The following is a 25,261-nucleotide window of genomic DNA, read 5'->3' on the forward strand; positions in this document are numbered from 1 at the left end:
ATTTCCTGTCTGGAGAGTAAATCAAAAGGAAAACAAATAAAAACAAGAACGTCTTCTGTCTAAAAGAATATCTCAGAATAAATATCACTGACTGAGAGTGTGAAGATGACAGAAGCCCTTCACTTCAGACCCCAATATATGATGGCAGTGCATACATGGTAATTAATAATGCAGACATTACTGTCATCTGCAGCATTAAAAACAAAGTGACGTCTGCATGCATTCTAATAAAATAAGATGCTTTTTTTTTTTTTTTTTTAAATCTAATTCATCGTGGATGTCACTAATATAAGCCTGCAGGTCCAATCATAAACTAAGATCTCCATGACAAGAAACCTCTCAATACAACACAAAGGACTGTTTGTTTTACTCTAATTACACATTTGATTAAGCAGCAAAACATTACAGGTGGAACGGCTTCAGTGTGGAGATAAAAATCACAAAAGCTCTGATTGAATCTCTCCTTTCAACAACGTGGAAGAATCTGCAGTCTCCCATGCAGCCAGTGGTACCGACAGACATAAAAGTAGCCTGGTGTGAAATTATTTCTAACTCAAGCCTTCTTGGGTGCTTCACAGTTGCATTTCACAGTTTTTACTTTCTCATTCTCTGGGTCAATGGCTGACTGAGGATTTGAAATATTTTAAGATCAATGTCAGGTGTAAAGTAAAGCTTTGGCACGATTCCTGAATACAAAACAAGTATTAACAAGAAATCCGACTATGTTTGGTTATATTACAGAGTGCTATAAGACAACACTACATCTAAAGGATTGCTGCATTATAAGACAGTTCTCCTGGATATATTTTAATTAAGTGGATATTCCTTCTTCAACGCTTACTTTTTCCCCACTTATGACATACTTTTGTCATATTTACGAGCAAGGGGTGCCCCCTCAGAGCCCTTTCAACATGCAGAATCTTGTTCTTCTTTTGGCAGCTCCCTTTAGGGGTTACCACAGATCTGCCTCCATCTCACCATATCCCAGCATATCATCTTCTTCTTGCTGTGATCTTCAATGAGCCTTCTTTTCCTCCTGCCTGACAGATCCGTCTTTAACATCCTCTGTGCGTATACCGTTGGAAAGCCTGTTTATTTCCCCTTAAATGGTCCCACATTTGTAAAAAAAAAAAAAAATGCATCTGTGAGTTGAGCAGCAGGGTTCAGTATGTGGGTTGCACCCATGAAAAACCTCTCTCCCAAACCCCTTATTCTGCTTTTTGACATTGGCACTTGTATGTATTAGTATTAGTGTTTGACTGACATGCTAAAAACTAAAATTCCCAGCTATTTGAGGAAATTATTGAGCTCTTTTAAAAATGTAGCTAATACACAAAGAAATACACTTTTAGTAGGAATGTCTAGGCTTTGGGCTGACTGCCACATGGAAGTCAGGAAAGTGTAGTAAAACCTTGTAGGTTTTGCTCTTTTCAAGGACTTGTAAAGAAAATTTTAGAATTATACTAGCCTTGACTGACTTTCCAATAGCAATTGTTGACTCTTATTGCGTTATGGGGTTTCTGTTTAATGTCATTCTCAATTGACTGTATTATTCTGCATTATTAAAAAATGAGAGCCTCAATACCGTGACACTGAGAAGTCAGAACCATTAAGCAAGCTAGGGATTCAAAACACAGTGAAGTCAAGTGTGAAATATGAAGACTACCTCTGCTGACAGAGGTGGAAGCAGACAGCAAAGTAATCAAGTAAAAAAAAAAAAAAGCAAAATATAAATTTAACTATAAACCCCTGTGGGTTTAAATGCTGTATAGCCAGACGAGCTGGTCACAGACAGTGTATTGTGCTTTTCCACAAACTTAAAAAAAAAAAAAAAAACAGCTCATATAGAAGTAAAAACATAATTTGCTCTGCTACATTAAAAAGTTCACCTCCAATACGCAGGTCTCAGCTCGGAAAGGGCTTGGCTCTGACAGCCGACTGTACTACTGGGTCAACAGTGGTGGATGGAGCGGCCTAAATCTACCCGGCCTCATTTGCAAATTCTCAATTAAAGTTAAAGTGCATGCAGGTCAGCCGCTGTCTGAATGGATAACAAAGATCAACAGCCTGCCTCTAATGATGAGGGCTCAGGGTATGCACACAGCTGAGGCTCAGTGGGGAGGCTGCAGCACCAAGGAGCTGGCACGGAAAATGAGAGAAAAGTGAGATACTGTCAGTTCAAATCATTCCTTAATGAAGAGACTAAATCAGGGCTTTAATAAAGAGTACAAATCAGGTTCTACTATGTGATATTAATTTTGCTTAAAAATATTAAAATCCTGAATCATTAAACGCTGTATTAAGTCATACATGAATTTAAATGTGTGTGAAAAATGTGGCAGAAGTCATCTGTATGTTTGGCATTAGTCTTCCTAATCCAAATTTGATCAGTGCTCAACAAAGCAATTGAGGTTATCTTCCGTGTTAAAAATAGACACGGTTGTTATTACAAGTATAAGTTCACATCACAGCAGCACCCTGTGTTTAGGTTGCTATAGAAACCTCAGGTTCATATGATTACTTTTGGCTTTATATAAAGCTTCAAAACAAGACAGAAATAAATCAGGTGACAGTTTTTTTTTTTTTAAAACTTGATCCACTTGTTGCAAAGAAAAAAACAAAACAAAAACACTAACATACCTAGCATAATGCTGTCAAGCTAATGGTAACATATTAACAAATTAATTAAAAATATCATTATAGGAGAGAAAGAATAAATGAAACGGAAAACTTTGTTATACTGTAGAGTATACCTCTGTGTGTGGATGGCATGAAGATCATTAACAATAAATCTGCCAGTAATTTTCATGATTATTTGAAGCAGAAACTCATCACATTTAAAAGGTATTGTATATATTTTGGCTCAAAAGGTGACTAATATGCTGATTTTAGATTAATGTGTTCTATTGTTGGCTATCTGCATATAAAGCATTGAGGTTAGCATTTTACAATGTAATCTGTAATAGGAAACTGCAGAGCTCCTTAAACAAGGTCAACTCAACATATATTAAATTGTGATTTTTGGCGAGCTCTAGATTAAAAGCAAGTGAACTGTGTCTTTTGTGGTCTTAGTGTTTGTGCTAAAATATATGAAAAACATTTGAAATTAGCATGAAAGAGAGCCTTATATATCCGGCAGAATTTTTTTTCCTCATGGTATTGCTGCTTTCTTTTTCTTTCTCTCTCTCTCTCTCTCTTTTTTTTTTTAGGTTGTCTGAGGTGTCGCTGTGCTTCTGGTGACTTGGCACCATATTTTCATTGCTGATCAAAGAGAATCGGTAAAGTAGGCTGCCACTATTTTTGTCTGACAGACTTTCTTCAATCTGAAACTTTAAGAGAAACAACATTTTTAGACAAAAACTGTTCATCTACTAAATTAACACATCTATTAATGTTACAGATGGGCAGGACTGATAACATTTGTTTAGTGTTTAGTGTTGTGAATGTCAACTACCGTTCACATGTTCAGCTGCATGTTCTGTGCCTGCCTGTCAGCTGTGCTGTGTAAAGTTGTGTGTCAGCTCCAGGAAGTGAAGATGCCACTGCTGGTATTGATACTGTTGCACATGATCTGCATAGATCTGCACAGATGCAAACATGAAAGTTTGGACTGACATGTTAGACAGCGCTCTCCACCACCATCATGAAATAATCAATTGTTCATTGTGTTTTGGAAGACAATGAAGTTCCAGAGACTTTGAGAATCAATGCCAATATGCATTGGAGCTGTTCAGGTGGCACATGGATGCCTAATATCTTACTAAGACAAGGTGTTAGGTTTTGTTTTTAATTCCTCATATATGTATGTGTATGCAGTATACACATACACATATATGTATGTGTATGCAGTATACACATACATACTTACACCCTCGTAAAACCACATTTATATATATGTTTACATTGATGCACACAAAAAACTTTCAGCAAACATGCAAGTGATTTGATCGCTTGCTTTATGATGCAGGCAAATGTCTTTATCACTCACATAAAAGCAGCAGTGTGGAACACACCGCAGTCTTGTTGAAAAAGACATTTGGACATTCAGACCAGGTGGTATAAAACTGATATACAAGAAAGCAGCATTTGTAATCCTCTCAGAGCCTGTTTGTGCATGTAATAGTGTGGTTGATGAGTCCTTGGGGAAGAGACAGCTTGTGAATGGCCTTCCCATAGCATGTCACAGCTCTAGAACAAATTCTTTGCAGTTAAAACAGTGTTGACAATAATGTTGACAGCAAATGAATAAAAGTCATGAATCCTTGCTTCTGAGCTTGTGCCACTGTTTTCAAATGGATGTCATTATCTTTCTCAGCTAGCCTGGCTGTACTTTAATTTCCTAAAAACAAAGCATGTCATTATCAAAGCTTTTACTTGTCCTAAATGGCAACAATCAAGCAAATATTAACCACAGCTAGAATCTGTGTTCCGAGAGAAAGTTATATAATGAACTGCTTGCTGAATTTTGCTAAAGAAAGACAGTGGAAGCCTAAGGCACAACTTCATCTACTCCTAAAGTGGATGGAGAAGAACAGCTCCTGCAGCCTTGTAGTATAAAGAACAACTTCATAGCTTCATTTTTTTTTTAACACCACCCCTAATTTACACTCTTCCTGTTTAACTGCCAAACATGGTACCACCCAAGCAGTGTTAATTTTGACAGCAAATTTTGATTTAGTTTTAGTCATAGTCTTTTGATGAAAATGTAATTTAGTTTTAGTAATAATTTAGTATCTGAATAGTTTTAGTTTTAGTCTAGTTTTAGTCGAGGAATTATCGTAAGAATATAGTCGACTAAATCCACAGTCAATTTAGTCGACTAAAATATAAAGGGTGTAAAATGTAAATGCTTTTTCTTCAGTTCCCTTGAATTAGTCATTATACACACTTACACAAAATTAAACATTTATTAAGTTATGGAATATTAATAATAATATTAACATTAGCATTTCACTTGCTTCCCACACACCTGATCATTAACACCACCTTACTGAGATAATACGAGCGTTTTACAGCAGGACGCGCTCTGAAAGGTACAGGGCAGTGTTCAGGACTAAGATTCGGAAAGGCTAATCCACCGCGGTGTGGTGATTTTCTCTAAAAACAAATGCTAAACTGGGAAAAACACTTTACTCTGCATGACATTTAAATGCTTACCTTTGAATGGAGATCTGGGTGACTGGTTCGCAGATCAAATTTGTGCAACTGTACGTTTAATTGGATGTCGTCCCCGCCAAGCATTTTTGTCTCGTTTTCATTCGTTGACGAAAGTGTCAATTAATTTCGTCATCGTTTTTGTCATGAAGAAAAGGGTCGTTGACGAAAACTATGACGAAAATATTTCGTCAATGAAATTAACACTGCACCCAAGTTCTCTTGGTTACGTCCCATTTCAAGGGACAGTGATTAGCTCACATGCACAACCCATCCTTGCCGTTGTCTCATTGGTGAAAATGTATGTCGAACTGGTTCCTTTAGGGGTCACCGCAGTGGATCCTCTCCTTGCAGCTTCACTGTTACACCTCTTATTCACACACATTTATTCTGTCTTGCTTCTATTGAGTTTCATTTTTCTTCATTCCAGAGCAGGTATCCACAACTTGAGGTTCTCTTCCACCTGTTCTCTACTCTCACTACTGATTACAAAGTTGTCTACATCATAGTCCAGAGATGCCTCTCTTCTACTAGTACCTACTTAGCTCAACTCAACTCAACTCGGCTCAGTTTTTTTGGGTTTTCCATCAGATGGTAATCCCTGGTACCATTTTTTTTTTTTTAGTACCTACTCAGCTGCGGTCCCTAGCTCGCTGAGTCAAGCCAAAAATGTGACATCAACAGAATGCATGCCACTGATTGGCCAGGCAGTGGTGTCACTAGATGAGTCACGAAAGTGACTTTTTCACAAGAATCCAACCTGCCATTTTTAAAACACGGCAACGAAGGAAATGGCTACACACAAACCAATACTGACATTTTTGTGCTTGGTGGCTGACGACAGGACCCAAAGGGAGCTAGACGGAGCGACCGTTTGTGTTTGTGTCGCATACAACTGATGTCACTGGACTTTCGGACTGACTTGCTGAGGTGGCACTCAATTGTAATAGAAAACGAGAGAGAGTCGAGTCAAGCTGAGTAGGTACTAGTGGAAAAGAGGCAAGAGACCCCTGCTTGACCTCATCAGTCAACCTTTCCATCACAACTGCAAACAAAAAGGGGCTCTGAGCAGGTGTCTGATGTAATCCCAAACCCAATTTGAACCCATCTGTCACTCCTACTGCACACTTCACCATTGTCTTGCTGTCCTCATGCATGTCCTGCACCATCCTACATACTTCTCTGCCCTGCTTGACTCCCCCATAATATATTACAGTTCCTCTCTTGGGACCCAATCGTATACTTTCTCTAGATTCACAAAGACAATGCACAACTCCTGATTTTCTCTATACCTCTCCATCAAATCTCTCAAAGCCAACATTGTATCTATAGTACTCTTTCTTGGCATAAAGCCATACTGCCATACTGACTGTCTTCGTAACCTGGCTTTAACAACACTTTCCCATATTTTCTTAGCATGAAAAATCATAGCCAGTATACTTCTTCTCCATTCTTCAGGCTTCCTCTCATGCTCCAAGTTTGTGTTACAGTCTGGTCAAAAAGTGCACTTTCTTCTCTCCTAGAGATCGCCATACATCCACAGGTATGTCATCTGGACCATCCATCTTTCACTCTTCATCCTCTTCATAGCTGCCCTCACTTTCTCTTTACTTATCTTCTGTACTTCCTGAATTATTAACTTTCCTGTCGATCCTTCTCTCTCATTTTCTTCATTCATTAGGTCCTCAAAATATTCCTTCCAGCTTCTCAACACACTCTCGTCACTAATTAGTACATTTCCATCACAAAGCCTTAATTACCCTAATCTGCTGCACATCCTTTCCAGCTTGATCTCTCTGCCTAGCCAGTCAATACAAGTCCTTTTCTCCCTCCAGGCTTTTCCTCTGCCTTTGTCACCGCTGTCTTTGTTGTACCCCTAGACTCCAAGTACTCCTGCCTACTTTCTTCTTGACTATCCCACTTTTTCTTTACTAACCTTTCCCTTTAAATACTTTCCTGTACTTCCTCACTTCACCACCAAGTCTCCTTTTCCTCTTCCCCTCTGTCCAGAGGATACACCAAATATCTTCTTGGCAGTTTCCATTGCCACTTTAGCTCTACTTTCTCAGTCATCTGGTAACTTGTCACTACCATTCAGAACCTGTCTCAGTTCCTCCCTGAACTCTTCCTTCTTGAACTTCCACCATTATTTAATTCTTACCTCTGCTTTCACTCACTTCCTCCCCTTGATTTCCGAAGTCCAGTGATGCCCAGCTAACTTCTCTTGTGCCACCACCATGCAGTTTCCTACCCAGCATCAGCTCTTCGATTTCCAACTTCAAACTTAAGATCCTGTCTGACACTGTCTTCATCTCCACAACACTATTCACATACTCCTCCTTCAAGATTACCCCTACTCCATTTCACTATCTATGCCATGGAAGAACATTCTGAATCCACCTCTAATGCTCCTGGCCTTGCTTTCCTTCCACATGTCTCCTGCACACAATATAGTTACCTTCTGTTTCTCTCTATCATATCAGCCAGCTCTCTTCCATTCTCTCTCCTTTTACCAGTCATAGTCCCTACATTTAAAGTCCCTACTCCCGCCTCCATACTTCTTTCTGCCTTTCCTTCTCTCTCGCTGCCTTCGAGCACACCTTCCCCCTCTCCTCTTCCTTTGTTTTCAACCACCAGTAGCACAGTTTCCCCCAGCATCTTGTTGGCTAATAACACCAGAGGCAGTATGGAAAGTCAGTATGAAAAACTCATTCTTGATGATCTACGTGAAGATTTTATGCCAGATGTCCTTCCTGATGCATTCTTTTGCATTTATCCAGGATTGGGACCAGCACTACGAGTACACTAGCAGATACAATGGTACATGAAGCCATATGTAAAAGTGTATATGTGTCCTCAGTGACTCACCTGCGAGGTAAGGGGTCAGGACAGTGTGTGAGGGGGCTGGTGGCAGTGGGAGGTGGTTCTCTTCGGCTCCTCAGCGACTGGCTCCTCTGCACCTGCCTCAGCACACTACTCTTCAGGTCTAGCAGCGTTGTCATGATGTTTCACTGCAGAGTGGACACATGCAGCAAATGTTAAGTCTCTACAACCCGCTGCAACCACTGAGAGTAAGTAATTTGCAAGCTTAAGTCTGGGAAGGTTTGTCAAAATACATTTAATTTTAGGTGTGAGATAATATTTATAAAACTAGTTGTTTCTAGAAATACACTTGGCCTGGTAGCTTCCTTTGGTCTAATCAGCTGCATAATCACCCTCTTTCACCTTTAACATAATTATACTCTTCCTCAACAGGAGCTGTGTTCTATTTCTGTCTGTACCTAACTGATGCTGCAGGGCATGCAATTTATCTTTCTTCTTTTTGTCTAGTTGGCTCAGGGCCAATTGATTCCTATTTTTTGTACCACACTTTGCAAAACATTTATAATTAAAAGATGTATAAAAATGAAAAACTGTGAAAATAAAAGCTAAATTTGGAAATGAATGTATTAATTATAAACCAGGTCTTTATATAGATGTAAAAATCATATACTGCACAATCAGACACAACATCCATTGCGTAGATCTCCTTTGTACTGCTAGTTCAGATTCCTTGAGGAATGAACTGCACTAGACCTCTTAGTGTGTTGTGTGTGTGTCAGGCAACCAGATGTAATCTAGAGGTAGAGCCTCTGTGGACTGGATTGGGTTTTCCACCATATTCCATAGATGCTCAAGATCTGGGGGATTTGATGGTCAAATCAACACAATGACCTCTGTTTTTGCAGTGTAGGAGGGCATATTGTCCTGCTGAAAAAGGTCACTGTCATCATGACATATCATTAAGGGATGTACCTGGTTTGCAGTCATTTTTAGGTAGGTGGTAGTTGTCAATGTGTTTCCCAGCGGAGCTCTAGCCAGAACATTACACCATGTTCTAGTTACAACTCTAGCGACAGTAGTACTTCTGTAGGATCTGATGACAAGGGCCAGCCTTTGCTTTTCACAGGCATCAGTAAGCCATGAATATCCAAGACTCTGTAATGGGCTTACTGTTTGTCCTTCCTTAGACCACTTAGTAGGTACTACCAGTGACAACTCACAAAACCGCTGCTTTGCCATTTTAATTTGCTCTGTTGTCAAGGTACCCAAATTCATAAACCTTTTTTCCTGCTTCCAATACATCGAGTACAAAACTGTAATTTTTTAAAGGGGTCTTCAGCAATAGCTTTTCAGGCTTGTACTTGTACCAGACCATATTGTTTTTTTCTTTCTTTGTTTGTCTAAGCCACTTAACAGTGATCTTTATGATACTTTATTGATCCCACAATGGGGAAATTACAGTTAACAGAACACCCATATCAATCTATCTATGATCTATCATTCATTCAAGCACAAAAAAGTCACACAGGATTAACCAGTGTTGTGTCTACAAATTACAGACAACTTAACAAAGCAACCATTTTAAATAGTATTTTTAGGCACTTTGTTACTAGCAGCCTGTTCCAACAACATAATTTGTTGCCATTTCTTTTACTCAATCTATAAAAACTACCAAAGATAACCGGGTTTGGTAGGCATAAAACAGTATTTTTTCCACCAACAAGGTGAAAAAGAAACAAAGACACCGGAAAAAGAAATTCAAGAAAGACTTGACATGGGACCTGAGAAATGCATCTCAGTTGATCCATCTACTGTTCACTGAAAACGTATCAGAAATGGTCTCAGTGAAAGGGTGGCTCTGAAGAAGCCATTCTTAAGGAAGGAAAACAGAGAGGAAAGGCTGAGGTATGTCATTACACAAGCACTGGACTGAAAATCAGTGGCAAAAGGTTTTATGAATCATGAGTGCAAATTTGAATCTTTTGGCTCAAATTGTTATCAATATGTAAGGTCAGGAGAGAGGTACAGCAGTGAGTGTCTACAGCCATCTGTAGAACACAATAGAGGCTCTACCATGGTTTGGGGTTTCAGCCAGTGGTGTTGGAGATCTTGTCAAAATTGATGGAATCCTAAATGCAAAACAGAAGCATCAGATTTTGATCTACCACCATCTGGAAAAAATGTGATTGGCAGAGGCTTTATTTTTCAGCATGGCGATGATACCAAACACACTGCCAGTGCAGTAAAAGCATAGCTGGACAGAAATACACACAATGGAGCACTAGCAGTCATGGATTGGCCTCCCCAGAGCCCAGACGTCAACATTACTAAAGCAGTGTGGGATCATCTTGACAGAGAACAGAACAAAAGGCAGCCAACATCTAAAGAAGAGCTTCGAATGTCCTTCGAGAAGCCTGGAGAACTCTTCCTGAAGACTACTTAAAGAAATTGCATGAAAGCTGCCTCAGAGAGTTGAGGCTGTATTGAAAAATAAAGGAGGTCAAATATTGACTTTCAATCTTGTTAGAATTGGACAAAATCTGTTTTTGTCTTATTACTGTATGACCATGTATGTTTGCATGTTTCAGTAAATCTCTGCACCTATTCCCCATTTTCCTAGGAACATATAAAGACTACTACTGTAGTTTTAGGCACTAGAGGTAAAGTGAGAATGCTTTGGAAATAAGGTGATAAAGAGTTATATACACTCATTTAAGATCAGAACAGTTAATCTCTGGGTTTAGTGGTTCCCTGACTCTTTATGTAGTCCTGGTCTGCTGGATTCAGAGCTCACTGTTACCTTACATTACTTGACTGGTCAGGATGTAGCTGATTAGATTTAGTATTGTGTGATAAATAGGAATCTCGACATCTAGAGAGTCTGCAGCTTTTGCACAGAGTTGTCTTGCATTTTTTGGCAGTTAACTTATTTGTTTTCTTGCTTATTTTTGACTAAGAAGATTGATACAACTCTTGTGTCTCTCAGTAAATACGAAGCTGGCAGCTTCAGCTGCTTTTCTTGGCTTAGAAAAACTGAACTGAACTGTTTGTTTTTACACTGTTCTATGTATATTACACAAAACAGATATTAAGGAATGTTGACTGCTGTTGATTTTGAGTAAGCAAAGATTGCTATTTCCCTATTTCTGTTTTTTGTGTAAAGAAAACTGGCAGCTGCTTTCTGTTGTTTTATATTCACTTCTTGGAGAGTGGTATCTGTCCTCTCATCTGTCTCTTGGCAAGAAGTAAGTATTTTACTATTCCTTCAAGGACCAACCCGACCCCCCCCCCAAAAAAAACAAAAAAAAAACAAACAAAAAAAAAACAACTCTGATCAAATTAACAATGGTCATTAAATCATTCAGGTTGATGAATGTTTTAACTTGTAATGACCAATTTGTAATAGCATTCATTAGAGTTATTGAACTAAAGAGCCATTCATCAAGCTATGGCACACAGATGACTCTGAAACACTGACTGAGTGCACAGCTGAGATACACAGGAGGAAACCAGATTGTCTGTTGTCTTTGCAAACAATAACTATTAGTTGTTCCATATAACACATTTAATTAAACAAGATTACATTCAATAGTTCATTTCTTATATATTTCTTTCATAATATGGCTGTTTTTTTTTTTTGTTTTGTTTTTTTTTTAACAAATGCAGAAATTTATTTAAGCATATATAAAGAAAGCTGCTGTCGGGTTATCGTGGCTGTGAAATATGAATTTAGAAGATTGGCACTTTGTTGCTAAGCAATTCCCTGAGACTGAGTGTCTCTCAGAGCTACTTGCCATAAAATGAATTCTCATTTTGGCTTCATAGTGTCTTTCAAGTGTAACTAAATTATATGTCCTAATAACAATATCACACACTGCCACTGCTCCATGCTGAGCCAAACAATCAAACTCTTGTGCATGGAGATATTGAAATAAGTTGCACATGCTGTCATTTCGATCATGTAAAAGAGTAAATGAAAAATGCGATGGAATAACAATTTAAAGCTTTGTGAAAAAGAAAACTCAAATAATCAGCTGTAAATCAGCATGTAACAAAGTCTGTACCAACACTGACACAAAATCCACGTATCTTTTAACATAGGTTTTAATGTCACTCTTGCAATGTTTTGTTATTGCATATGATTTACATGTTTGTGTTCACTTGCCTGTACCGAATATCAGTTGTTTTTGTTCCTTCACTTCTTACATTCTTATGTGTTGCATTTGTTGTTATGTTTGCTGCTCTCTAAGCCAGGCATCTCTTGAAAAAGAGAGATTTTAATCTCAGTGAGACTTTTACCTGGATAAATAAAATATATAAAAAAAAAATTATCAAATAATAATTAAAGTTAGGGTTAGGATGACTAAACTTATTTTACTTTTAATTATGATTTTGGACTCCAGTGATTATTTAAAAATTTAATCAAGATGAACTGATTATCCCGCTGTATTTAATTTGCAATCTTGTTTTTTTTAGTCTGATATCAGAAGAACAGTTTATTCGTTTCACTCCATTTGCATCTTCATTCTGTTTCAACCTTTCCTAACTGATTACCAGACACTAAATCTAACAACATCAACTTGGTACTGATGCATAGCTATGCCAACATACTGGTTTTGCAGGAGTTTTAACAGTGGCAAGCAATAAAGTAAAATAGTCTCATATTATGTGTTATGAATCTGACATACTCCTTTTCTTTAAAGCATTGCACTTTTACCTTTTTTTAAAAGCCCAAACTGTGTTTTAACTGTTTATTTCAGACAGAGCACAACAGAAAGTCAGCTTTTGGTCAGAAGATTTAAAAGGAAGGAAAATTCATGAGAAGGTTTTTCACAATTGGAAATCTGAAAACATCATTTACAGCCTCATCACTACTCATCCTCCCTCCTTTGTTTATCATATCAGGGTCTACCCTGACATCTTCCCCCTTGTTACAGGTTGGAGTATATCATATATTATGTATATATTATTATGTATATATATTTATTTGGTTTTCACTAGATTTACATGATAAAATGTGATTTCACTATACATTATGATATATCTGTGGAGCCCTAACTGAAGTTGATTACTAAATGTTCACAGGATGTACTTATTAGCTGCCACATTTCCGAGTACTAACATTACATTTGTAATCGCTGCAGCAGCAAAACAGTTTGCAGCTGTGTTTACTTTTCATTTCACTCTTCATGTCAAAAGGCTTTGCAATGATTGCAATCTCATTAATTACGTAAGTTTCAGTAGCTTGTATCTGTCTAGTAACTGAAGCTTATATCAAGAATCCCCTTCCCATCTTCCCATCACCCCTGCTAATGGCGTTTTCATTTTGATGTGAAATTTGTATAAACGGGACTGAGATTCCAGCTCCACCTCAGTGTACGAGCGGCTTTTGTGCGGCTCCGAGTTTCTGTGCCATCAACAACAGTGAAAGAACAAGAGACAAAACACTCAAAAAAGAAATGACAAGGACACAACAGAGAGAGAGGGTTTGATTGATGGAGAGGTTGTTTCAGAAGACAGTCAGACAGCCTCAAACAGTCAGACTCCTTTTCAATAGTTGACAGCCAATGTCTGCACATCTACGTGAAAGAAATGCAATGAGCCAGGGGAAGGGCTTGTTCTGACTTTTACAAGACACAATATCAACGCTAGAGGAGGATAATTAGCTTGGTGGTCATGTGGGAAGAGATTCTGAACTGATGGTGCCCGTTTCACTGGCAACGTTGATTTTTTTTTTTCTCTCTCTCTTTTTTTGGATGGCACTGATGAAGGTTGCCCGTTTTGAATTGAATTTGCTTACACCAAATGGATCCAAAAAAATGAAACATATTTGTGTGTGTGACTATCAGTTGGTGCACCAGACCAACTGCACGGAGAGAGCAGCCTGCAGTCGGCTTTCCAGCTTCGAAGCCAGAAACTCGCGGGAGAAGTTGCATCATTGGATGTGCCAAAGGAGAGTATGTTATCAGTCCTGGAGGCTGGCATCTGATGTCCACATGGAGAATTCACACCTCACTTTGTTAGAATCAAGTGTCGATACTGCTTCTCTGTCAGATATCATCAGTGTGTGGTTTCCAATGCACCAGTGAGGGAAATTCTTGGAATTTTCTCTACTTTGACTCACTAAGTGATCTCTAATGTTTCCCAAAATGGTAGCAACACAGTCCAAATTTACTATTTTCAGTCAAAAGTGGTGGATGTGCAAATAAACATGCCAGTAATTTTAATGTTTACTAGGAGGACTAAAAAAGATGTTTTTGAGGTTAAATTTGAACTCCCGACTTGTCTAACGAGATGCCTCCTGATGGATCTTTCTTTCTTTCAATCACAACACCATCATTTCTCCCAATTTTACAAGAATTGTGTAAATTGTCTCACAGACCCCAGTGCCCCCATTCATATGAATGGTGTTGCCAGGAGATATTCGAGCCAAGATTTCCAGTCATGGTTCACCAATGCGGAAAAATAAAAAAAATAAAAAATGCCAATAAAAAGCTTAACCATCTGAGCTCCTTGTCTGCAGTGGTGATGGACAGGTTGACAGATGGGATCATGCAGGAGTCTCTGTGGACTACGATGTTTGCAGATGACATTGTGATCTGTAGTGAGAACATGGAGCAGGTGGAAGAGAGCCTGTAGAGGTGGAGGTATGCACTTGAGAGAAGAGGAATGAAAGCCAGGAGAAGAAAGACAGAAAACATGTGTGTAAATGAGAGGGAGACAGGTGTAACAGAAGATGCAGGGGGTAGAGGTGGTGACATTAGATGTGTTTAAATACCTGGGGTCAACCATCAAAAGCAACGGACAGTGCACGAGAGAGGTGAAGAAGAGAATGCAGGCAGGGTGGAATGGTTGGTGACGACTATCAGCGGTGATTTGTGACAGAAGGAAAGAGCAAGAGTGAAAGGGAAGGTTTGCAAGATAGTATTTAGACCTGCTATGATGTATGGTTTGGAGATGGTGGCACTGACAAAGACAGGAGGTGGAGCTGGAAGTAGGAGAGCTGAAGATGTTAAGATTTTCATTGGAAGTGACCCGGAAAGACAGGATTAGAAATGAGTACATCATAGACAGCTCACATTAAGCAGTTTGGAGATAAAGTTAGAGAGGCATGGGTGAAATGGTTTGGACGTGCAAAAGGAAGGATAGTTCATATATTGGACAAAGTTTGTTGAAGATGGAGCTGCCAGGCAGGAGGAAGAGAGGAAGACCTCAGAAGAGGTTCATGGATGCAGTGTTGTTGTGACAGAGGAGGAAGCTGGGGATAGGGACAGATAGAGGCAGATGATCCACTGTGGTGACCCTGAAAGGGAACAGCTGAAAGAAGAAGAAGAAAAAGCTTAATTGTCATCAGACGATAGCCCACGGTTTCAAGATTCCATTTCAGCAAATACTATCCCTCTTTTCTCTCCAGAATGACTGCACGAAGCAAAGACTCCGCAAATGTGTCTAGTCAATAATATTAAGGCTACAAGCGCAGTACAAATGCAGTTATTCATTGACATTTATATGTCTGACTTTTTTGACGTTTTTTTACAAATTAAACAAATACAAAATATTATATTCAAGTGGTGCTATAAACCGGGCATTTTCAGTTTGCACTTGCAACCTTCGAGTACTGGAAAGTCCAAATTATCAGGTTTCCTGGTTGACTGCCAAAAGGTTGCTTATAAAGGAAGCAATTATGAACTAATTTTCAGGGTGCTTCTCTCAAGTGCTTATAGTTGCTTCTTCAGTGTTAGATAGGAATTGACGGTTTAGTCCTGCCAGCTCTTTCTTGTGAGCTGTTGGTGAGAGGAAACCGACAACAATGAGCGTGGCGGTAATCCACATATTTAACCATTTTAAACTGAAAGTATGGTGAGCATAGAAAAAAATAAGGTTCACACTGAAAGTATTTACAGGATATTGTGTGCTGCTAAAGCAAAGTTCAGTAGGATTTGTATAAAAATGCATGTTGCAGCAAAGTAGTTAGTCAGTTAATATCACAACATTTTAAAGTTATTCATGCCAAGCAAACCTCAAGCACACTTGAGCAGCATTAATTATAACATTAACAAATATCACTGCCTACATGAGCTATGTTCTAGCTGGATCCATGTGCACTGTGCCACTTAAATGAGCTGTTTTGCAATATTTAATAGTGTTACGCTCTATGCATGACAGCTTACAAAGGCCACACAGCTGAAATACCTGAGGCATGTTTGCTCATTGTGGTAAAGAGGAAGAATCTCTTTCAACTTCCAAACTATGGCGCCACCAGTGGAATACCTGTTTAGGCATCATATTATATCCGCTACATGCAGACTGGCAAGCGTGGACTGTTGACAGCTAACAGGCACCGCAGAGCAGCTGTCTCCCAGGTGAACTCATTTCAATTACGAGAGTGAATTTCTCCCAGCTGATTTCACTCTGTCTCGGCTGTCAACCCATAGTGACAAAATGGGTCGATGTGCCACTATTGGTGGGGTGCCAGCTGCCAAGGAAACACTTTCAAAGCCAAGTAAATGCCTTTCTCACTACACTGGTGCCGAAATCAAGCCAGAGAAACACTGGCTCACCAGTGTCTCTTTCCTGTGAGATCCAATGAGCCCGGCAGCCAAAGGCGACTTGCTGATAGGGATGGTTAGTCTCTATGGTAACAGCAGCGGAAAAGGAGCCGGTAAATACAGGTAAATGGAATTCTGCAAGGGCTGAAAAAAAAGACCCTGGATATTATAATGCAGTCACCTTAATGCTGCAAAATACACAGCTCATACTGAAATCACACAGAAATCCCGTCGATTTATCCCAGAGAACAACTGGAAGAGAGAGGAATGCATAAAACAATGTGTAAGGTACGTATACAACACTTCTTACCTATTTAATGCCAATCATTATAGTTCAGCTTTTTCAGCATGGCTCATGAGCTGGTACATCTTAACTACATTTATATATTTAATTTCTTTTCCATCAAATGGGATGTCTTTCCCATTTGTCCAAAAGACGGAAAAAGAATAAAGAAGGCAAAAGAATACAGGTTAAGAAAATCCGCCACATGTTCTACAGTAGTTGATTAGCAACAGCTCCAAAGAGACACCTCGATCAGCGCAGTTAAAATGCTATTACATCCCTCCTGGGGACCTGAAATAAAAGGGAACAATTAACCATCTCCCTTTATGAGGACACTGGCAGTTTATGTAACTGAATAAAACAAGACATATTTATTTTGACCTATTCCTTGAAACTTAATTTAAGCATGTTGTAGCCAGAGGGGACACACATTCAGATCATATCATAATTCTAAGTAGATTATTCTGCAGAGTCGCTCATGTTAAAAAACACCTTTAAGTCAGATCCAAGACCCTCATCATTGGCCCTGAATGTTATTATGTTGCTGGCCCTTGGAGACACAAAAGGCTAAATGGATTAAGCTGCCAGCTCTGTGTAAAATCTTTTCAGTGGAGTCAATGGGGAAAAAGTGCAGACATTACATCGCTGTGACCTGTACTGTATGCACCTGCAGATAACACCTAATCTATGATTCAGCTAAAAAAAAAAAAAAAAAAAAACACAGAACATCCAGCTGTCTATTCCCAGTAGCTCACAGAGTCTGTGTTGTCAAGGCACATGACAGGCACTCTGGCTTGGAAATTGATTGCCAGAGAAAATCCCTGGAATTGACGGCTGTGAGCTTTTGTAAAGGGCGTCTGCAGCGCAGTAAGGCAGCAAGTCACTGACAGCCACGTACAAAATATAAAATTTGAACAATGGTGCAAATCCTTGCTTATTATACCACAGACAATGCATCTTCTGTCACCCTGAAAAAGCTCAGCAGCAGTAACACTACTGTCAAAAATAGAAACCATTGAGTTATTATGCAGCGGCAATAATGCTCCATAGTTTACGCAAAAACATCAATCCGCATCTACGAGACACTGAGCTGCAATATGATGCTCTGAAGACATGCAACACTCCACAAAGGCTATAATTAATGGTGTACTTCCAAACAGCTGAATACTCAGTACAGCATTATCATAACCTTTTGTCATGTCTCTATGAACGAGTGAAAGCTGCTTTTTATATAGACAGGTTTGTGACCACTGACCCCTGTATAATAAAAAGAGGTAATTATTAATTAATGTCATATGGACTCATGACTCTAAAGTGGGGCTATGACCTGCACCAGTCAGCCTCATAAGAAGATAGGTGAAGGGAGGCCACAGAGAGCAAAAAAATGATCACCTGAAGATGATTTCTGCAAAATTGAGAATGACTTTGTTTTGCATACTTCGCCAGAGCTTGTTTTCCATTAGCTTGGAGTTTTATGCAGATGGTGAATAATGAAACATAATCCTTTTTATTACCCTTTTAATCTGCTGTACATGTAATTATTGTCAATATAAATAGCTCAGGTAAATTACCAGCTCAGTATTGCTGCGGCTTTCACTGGGGGAAAAGACACTTCAAGCAGAGACGTCTGTGTGCGTGTGTGTGTGTGTGTGTGTGTGTGTGTGTGTGTGTGTGAGGGAGAGAGAGAGAGACAGAGAGAGAGAGAGTGAGCGCTTTACAAGCATCTCTATGGCAGAACATTGATTTATGCATAAAGCTCAGTAAGCGTTACAAATCAACTCAGTCAGCTTTAGAACGCAGCTGATTGATAAAGCGGTTAAAAAAACAAATCAAAAGGTTTAGACTCAACTTACCTTTATATTCTTGAGAATCTTAACTTGTTTTAGAAAACCCAAAGACTGAAGAAAAGCATGAATGTTTCTAAAACCATTTAGAAACAACAGTTTGTAACCACGGTTTGAGCTGAGCTGTGATGCTACTCTGTTATCTCTCTGTATGTCTCTCTGTGTGTATATATGTATGTGTGTGTGTGTCTGTGTCTGTGTGTATGTATGGGGCATGCTATCTTCAGAAATTTGGAGAGTAAAAGGCTTCAGACCCTAAGCTCAGTGACAAACACAAGCACAAAATGCAGTAAAACAATAAAGAAACTACCTTGTAAAACCATGCAGCCATATATACATGTGAGAGTTTTGTTTGTTGCCTAAGACAGCTTGAGGTTCTGATTAGGTTCTGAGCACCATGGTCACTATGATTTACATGCTGAGCGGGGGTGGGGGGGTGCTTGGACTGGGGGTAACTTTTGGCCATATGGCAGAGAGATTTTGCGGCATCTTTTCACCATAAATGCCATAAATGCTGCACAGTCCGTAAATCCTCACGCTGTCCATCATGTGCCATGCACCTTATACTGTAGAGCCCACTTTCATATCATCAGTGCATCAACAGAACTTTATCATCCTTCAAAAAGACTAATTTCAAATGATTTTCAACTACAGGAAATGCAGATCAACAGGTGCCAATTTAACATCCTTCTTCTTGATGAGGAATCTGCAGTTGTATGACGCAATGTTTTATTTTTTGATTAATTAAAGAGGGTTGTTTTTTTTTGTTTTTTTGTCATGCTGTTAAAAGATAAAAATCAACCTTACCTGCGTCTCCTGACAGTTTCCCCAGTGTCAGATGGTTTTTGTTGCTGCGTGTCAGAGTTCCTGTGAATCAAAGCTCGGGACGCTGCTTCCCTCTGTGAACGTGGCGCAGTCAACTTATGTGAAAACAACGTTTGGATTTTTTTTTCTTATGACAGACCACAGACAAAAGCTCATTTTAGTCCATCGAAATGCTTTCCTGTGCTCACGCTCCACTGATGCTCACCCCAAATATGGCCATAGGAAGCGCTGCGCTACTTCAATGTCCTTGAATACTGTCGGATGCACGGCAATTACGCGTTCACCGCTGTGTGGACAACCGACGGTTACAGCCATCTTAAAATTCGTGTCCTGTGTTGCCTGCTTGTCGCTGTTTTTGCACGAGGAATTAATACAGCCCAGCCCGTCTGAATAGAAATAAAAAAGTGTGAGCCAGGACAAATGTAACTGAAGCAAACCTTTCATTTTCAACATGGCCAACATTTGCTACAAAAGTGAAAATTAAATTTATTTATTTATTTTTATTCTTATTACTTTTTTGTTAGTCACTTTATTTTTAATTTTGAGGGCTGAGGTAGGTTTCTAACAGTATTTGTTTTCTGTTCACAAGATGAACAGAATACAGGAATAAGCAAGCGCAATCAAGGGTTTCATTTTTATTTCTCGCCATTTTCTTTTTCTTCTTGCTAATTAGTTCATAATTGCCTCCTTTATGAGCAATTATGAATTCCTTTTTGGCAGTCAACCAGGAAACCTGATAATTTGGACTTTTCAATACTGGAGGGTTTCAAGTGCATCATATAAACAAGCTGAAAATGCCTGATTTATAGCACCACATGAATATGATGCTTTATAGCTACAAGTCAGGTGGATATGCGTTAATTAATAACTACATTTGTAATGCGCGTTTAGTCTTAATCCTATTGACTAGAAACATTAGAATAGTCTTTGTTGCATGCAGGAAAACGATCCTTTTGGAGAGCAAAAGAGGGAAAATATTTGCTGAAAGGGAATCTCAAAAGCACGGGCTATCCTCTGATGACGATTAAGCTTTTTCTTCTTCTTTCCACTGAGGGTCACCATGTCTCTACCATCCTCCTCTTTCACACCAACCCTCTGCGTGTCCCCCTTCAAATTTTTACAAATTTTTCTCCTGCCTGGCAGCTCGATCTTTAAAATTTTTCGCCCAGTATATATATATATATATATATATATATATCCACTGTCTCTCCTCTGCACATGCCCAAACCATCTCAGCCTTGCCTCTCCAACTTTGTTTCCAAAGTGCTCAACCTGAGCTGTCCCTCTGATTCTCCCTCATTCATCATTAATATTCAACTTTTTTTTTTTCCCACAGCATATGGCATTTCAGTCAATAAACATACTAGCCTACTTTCTACCTGCTTTCTTTTAAATGGACAGCACTGTCAACGCTGATTAACAGTGCTGATATTTATTTTCCTGTGCCTGTTTCTTGACGATTACTACTAACAAAAGCTACTTCACTGAAATATAGAAGTTTACAGTGTTCGCCTGAAGGCATCATTTGACTGTTGCTGAGGGATGTCGCCGAGAATAATCCTCTCAGCGGCGGAGGGGAGCAAGTTCAGCTGTCAGTCAGATTGAGATCCATGTACTTTTTTCTTTGCTCTGCCTAATTAGCTCTTCCGCTGTTCTGACAGTGTTGTTATACCCCCAATAAGATATAAAGCAGTGTATAGCCTATGCAGGCTACCAAAAAAGACGGGTTTCTCAAACTGAGGTCTCAGTTTCCTACAGACAGACAATATTTAACCTTTATATATATATGTGTGTATATATATCAATGTCTGAATGGTACATTCATTGTCGACCAGTGAAACATGAAACTTCTCCAGTGGCAGAGCATTGAGGGGCAACAGTAAGCATGCAGTTGTAACCAAAAACTTTAAGTAGGCCACAAAGACACATATGGATACAATGTCCATGGGAGATAATCCATTTAAATCATAATTTCCCATTTATGAAGGAATTAACATGGTATTAGCTTTTAAATAATGGAAACAATCATTTCCTTTATGTTGCCAAATTTGACATTCCCTCCTGGCAGTACACCTGTTCAGTGTCTGTGTTTTATTGCAGTAATATAATGTTACTCTTGGGGTTAAGCAGATAAAACACAGCATATGAGAGTCCTTGTTTTATGAGACACGCCACGTTTTCTCACTCGACTCATGAATGAACATGCATGCGCACAAATGCTTTAAACTGGCACGGGAAGATTAATCATACCACTGCCTCTTTCTAATTATAGACATTGTTTCACACATTATAACATCATAACAGAAGGTCCAAGCAGGCATCATCTTGTAGCAGCTCACTAATGTATACTATTCATCAGCATCAGCAAAGTCAAAGCTTCTCTTTCTGGGGAATTTCTTTATTACGGTTTGCCGACCAGCTACACAAATGCGTGAAGCAGTTATTGTGTTACAAAGGTTGAAAAGATTTAGCTTCTTTTTTTTTTTTTTTGTTTTTAAATGGAAATAATTTAGCACTTTCTTGCAAATCACTGTAAACAAACAAAAGGTTTGAAATCTATTTTAGTGCCTCTTGGCATTCCAATTAAAGCCCAAACAATACCACAACACTTCAGCTGTATTTTGAGTAAACACATTGGCATTCAAGAACATAAGAGCCGAAGTTTGGTTTTCAGAATTAATCTTATATTTCTCAGTTTTTTTCTGCTCACAGCCTTTGCTAATTGATACTTGATCACTGGGAGGGTCATGATGGGATAATTGCCAATGTTAAGAGCTTGTTTATTTTATTTATTTATTTATTTTGAGAGGTAATTTTTTTGTTTTTTTTCATGGCTGATTGCGAGTGCCTCCTGTGAATAATACAAAAATAGACTGACAAGGACTCTGAAGCTGGTGTCGGAAGAATTACATCAAAAGCCTTATCAAATGTACTAACGAGGAAAGCCGAAAAGGTAGAGTGTCCCTCGATTTTGATGTGTTTTGACATCATTTAATAATCTAAGCAAAATCAAGCACAGGGCTTTTCCTGTCTTGAGTGATGAGACACATGTGACCCTTTGCCTTGTTTCCATGGACACATCATTAGTGAACTTCCCCAGCTGGCTCCAAGTGCTTGAAGTATAGGTGGCAAATAATAAGAGAAGGATTTTTCAAAAGGAAGACAAAAGCAAGGCTGACTTTTAAAGTCCAGCACTCAAATAGATTAAAGTCCTACAGCTGCCAAGACTTGAGTATACTCTTGGTATTTAGTCCTTTGGATCTTTTACTTCCTTTGAATGAAGCAAGACTTTAGTTTCTTGATTAGAACTGCACTAATTACTTTAATTTTTTTTTTCTGCCATCATAAGGTGGTTAAAAACACACTTTGTCTAATTATTAGTCTAAGTGGTGAAACTTCTCAGTGTATGAACTAAACTCCCTCTTTTCTTGTTCCTCAGCCAAGTTACTTTTTACTGTAAATACAAGTGGCAGTCAGTGTTTTGGAGTACTTTCAAATATCAGGGTCAGCCATGAGCATGCACCGTTCAGGTTAGATTACAGATCAGCACAGAGCAACACGATCTGACCATCTTGTCAATCAAAGAGCCTGTGGAGGACATACGACCGCTTCCTGATGTTTTGATGATGTTCAGTACTGTGCAAAACTTTTAAGCCACCACTCGTTTCTTTTTATTTTGATTCCATGTAGCCGGGCTTTCTTGAAATCTTTTAAAGTGGTCTTGAATTTTTCTTTGGACACCGGCTGCTTTTTCACTCATTTTCAGTGCAGTCCTTGTGCCTGACCATTTTCAGAGGAATGTTTATTTGTTTATTTGTTTGCTTGTTTCTTTTTGAAGCCACTTAACGGTGACCCATGAATCATTCAAACATAAAAAGACATCTAACTGAGTGGATGAACTAGTGTTGCATCTACACATACAGTTGTGGTCTAAAGTTTACATACGCTCATCATGAGCATGAATGTTATGGTAATTTTGCACTTTTGATGATTTCTTTGAAATGTTCTTTTTCCAGTGTGCAATGACTGCACATGCGATTTTCTCTAATCAACACAGGGTCAAAAGTATACACACAGGCTCAAATATATACACACAAGATGTACTCCTCCACTGACATTTAAATGTTCCTCTGCAAGTTGGACCCGACCAGATGCTTTTAGTAGCCATCAACAAGCTTCTGGCATAATTCTGCCTGGATATTTGACCACTCTCCTTGGCAGAATTGGTATAATTCATTTTAATGAGTTGGTTTCCTGTCACAAATCCAGATTCTAAGCATAGTGCACAAATTTTTCAATAGGATTGAGGTTGAAGCTTTAGGAAGGTCATTCCAGAAGATTAATTCCTCCTTCATCATTATTCCATACACTTTGTGGAATGTATCAGTACCACTGGCAGCAAAACAGCCCCAGAGTATGATGCTACCACCAGCATGCTCGACAGCTGCTTCGGTGTTCTTAGGTTTGAAAGCCTCACCTTTACCCCTCCAAACACACCTCTTGTTGTTGTGGCCAAAAAAGCTCAATCTTTGTCTCATCTGATAATAGAACTTTTCTCAAGAAGGCATTTGGTTTTTCCATGTGAGCAAATTTCACTTGAGGTTGAAGGTGTTGATTTTGGAGCAGGGACTTCTATCTTGGTTAGCACTCTCTCAGTCCAAACAGATGTAAAACGTGCTTCACTGCGAGCAGTGACGCTTGAGACTTGCTGGTTCCTCGGTTGTCCCTGAACATTGTTACTAATTTCCTCTCATCTGAGGGTGAGAGTTTGGGTCTTCTTCCAGACTTTGGCAAAGTGGTGACACATCTGAATATCTTGTACTGTACTGTATTTGCACAGCCCTACACATTAGATTAAGAAAATATTCTGAATCGGCCCTGTTTTTATCCTAAGAAAACTTGCATTGCATTTATTGATATCATGAGAATAGCAGCAGCAGTTTGATATGACTTAACAGCAGCAAGTGATGCAGTTGCCAAAAAGTTTTTCATAAAACTTAATTAACTCACTGTTTTGATATTTAGAATTGGACACTGGGACATTTTAAAGACTAACTAAGCTGCTTTTAAATTATGAATTACTGCTTTTGGAGTGATAAATAAAATACAACCTCTTAAACAGTGACTCACAGCGGGTCTTCTCTCACAGTCACGACAATTTATTTATTTATCAGACATATCCTGCATTAATTACTTTGATGCTTGGTTTGTGAGTCACAAAATGTACAAAATAATGGACATGCATATGTTAGCATGGCTGTACCAAATTCACACACATGCAAATGTACACATTCCACCTTTTAATATCTATAATCCAGACACTCAAACGATTAGGCACATTTAGCACTCCCCTTTTCTTTTTGCATGCTTGTTGCGCCTCCTTCAGGTAGAATAGTGAACTGATAAGAGCAATTACTTTTTAATCTGTTCTGCTCTATATATCTTTCATAAATGATGAAACAGATAAGAGCAACACATCACCTAAGCATATTTGACCGAACAAAAATTATTTGTGCTTGAGGTAGCTTATATCTGCTTCAAACAAATCCCCCAAAATACTGTTTAATGAGAGGAAATGGGTGCTTAGACTAAAGATATATGTCTGTTTATAGCCACATAAAATATCCTACTAAAGGCCCAAGGAGTCAGGAGGGGCATGGTCTTATCATAAGGACAATATACAGTTGTGGTCAGAAGTTTATATAGACACTCATCATGGGCATTAATGTCACGGTAATTTTGAGCTTTGAATTATTTCTTTGAACCGTTCTTTTTCCAGGATG

The 25,261-nt window shown here is 38.8% G+C and overlaps 1 protein-coding gene across 1 annotated transcript in view; it reads right to left on the minus strand.

Annotated features, from left to right (window-relative positions):
* The window catches only part of baiap3 (BAI1 associated protein 3), a 34,053-nt gene extending 25,897 nt beyond the window's left edge, over positions 1-8,156 (minus strand). Inside the window, exon 1 of the mRNA XM_030736324.1 lies at positions 8,023-8,156. Within this exon, the coding sequence (XP_030592184.1) occupies positions 8,023-8,156 (134 nt within the window). The remainder of the gene's footprint in view (positions 1-8,022) is intronic.
* Between the last annotated feature and the right edge of the window lie 17,105 nt (positions 8,157-25,261).

This window comes from Archocentrus centrarchus, chromosome 8 (assembly GCF_007364275.1).
Source record: "Archocentrus centrarchus isolate MPI-CPG fArcCen1 chromosome 8, fArcCen1, whole genome shotgun sequence".
Lineage (NCBI taxonomy): Eukaryota > Metazoa > Chordata > Actinopteri > Cichliformes > Cichlidae > Archocentrus > Archocentrus centrarchus.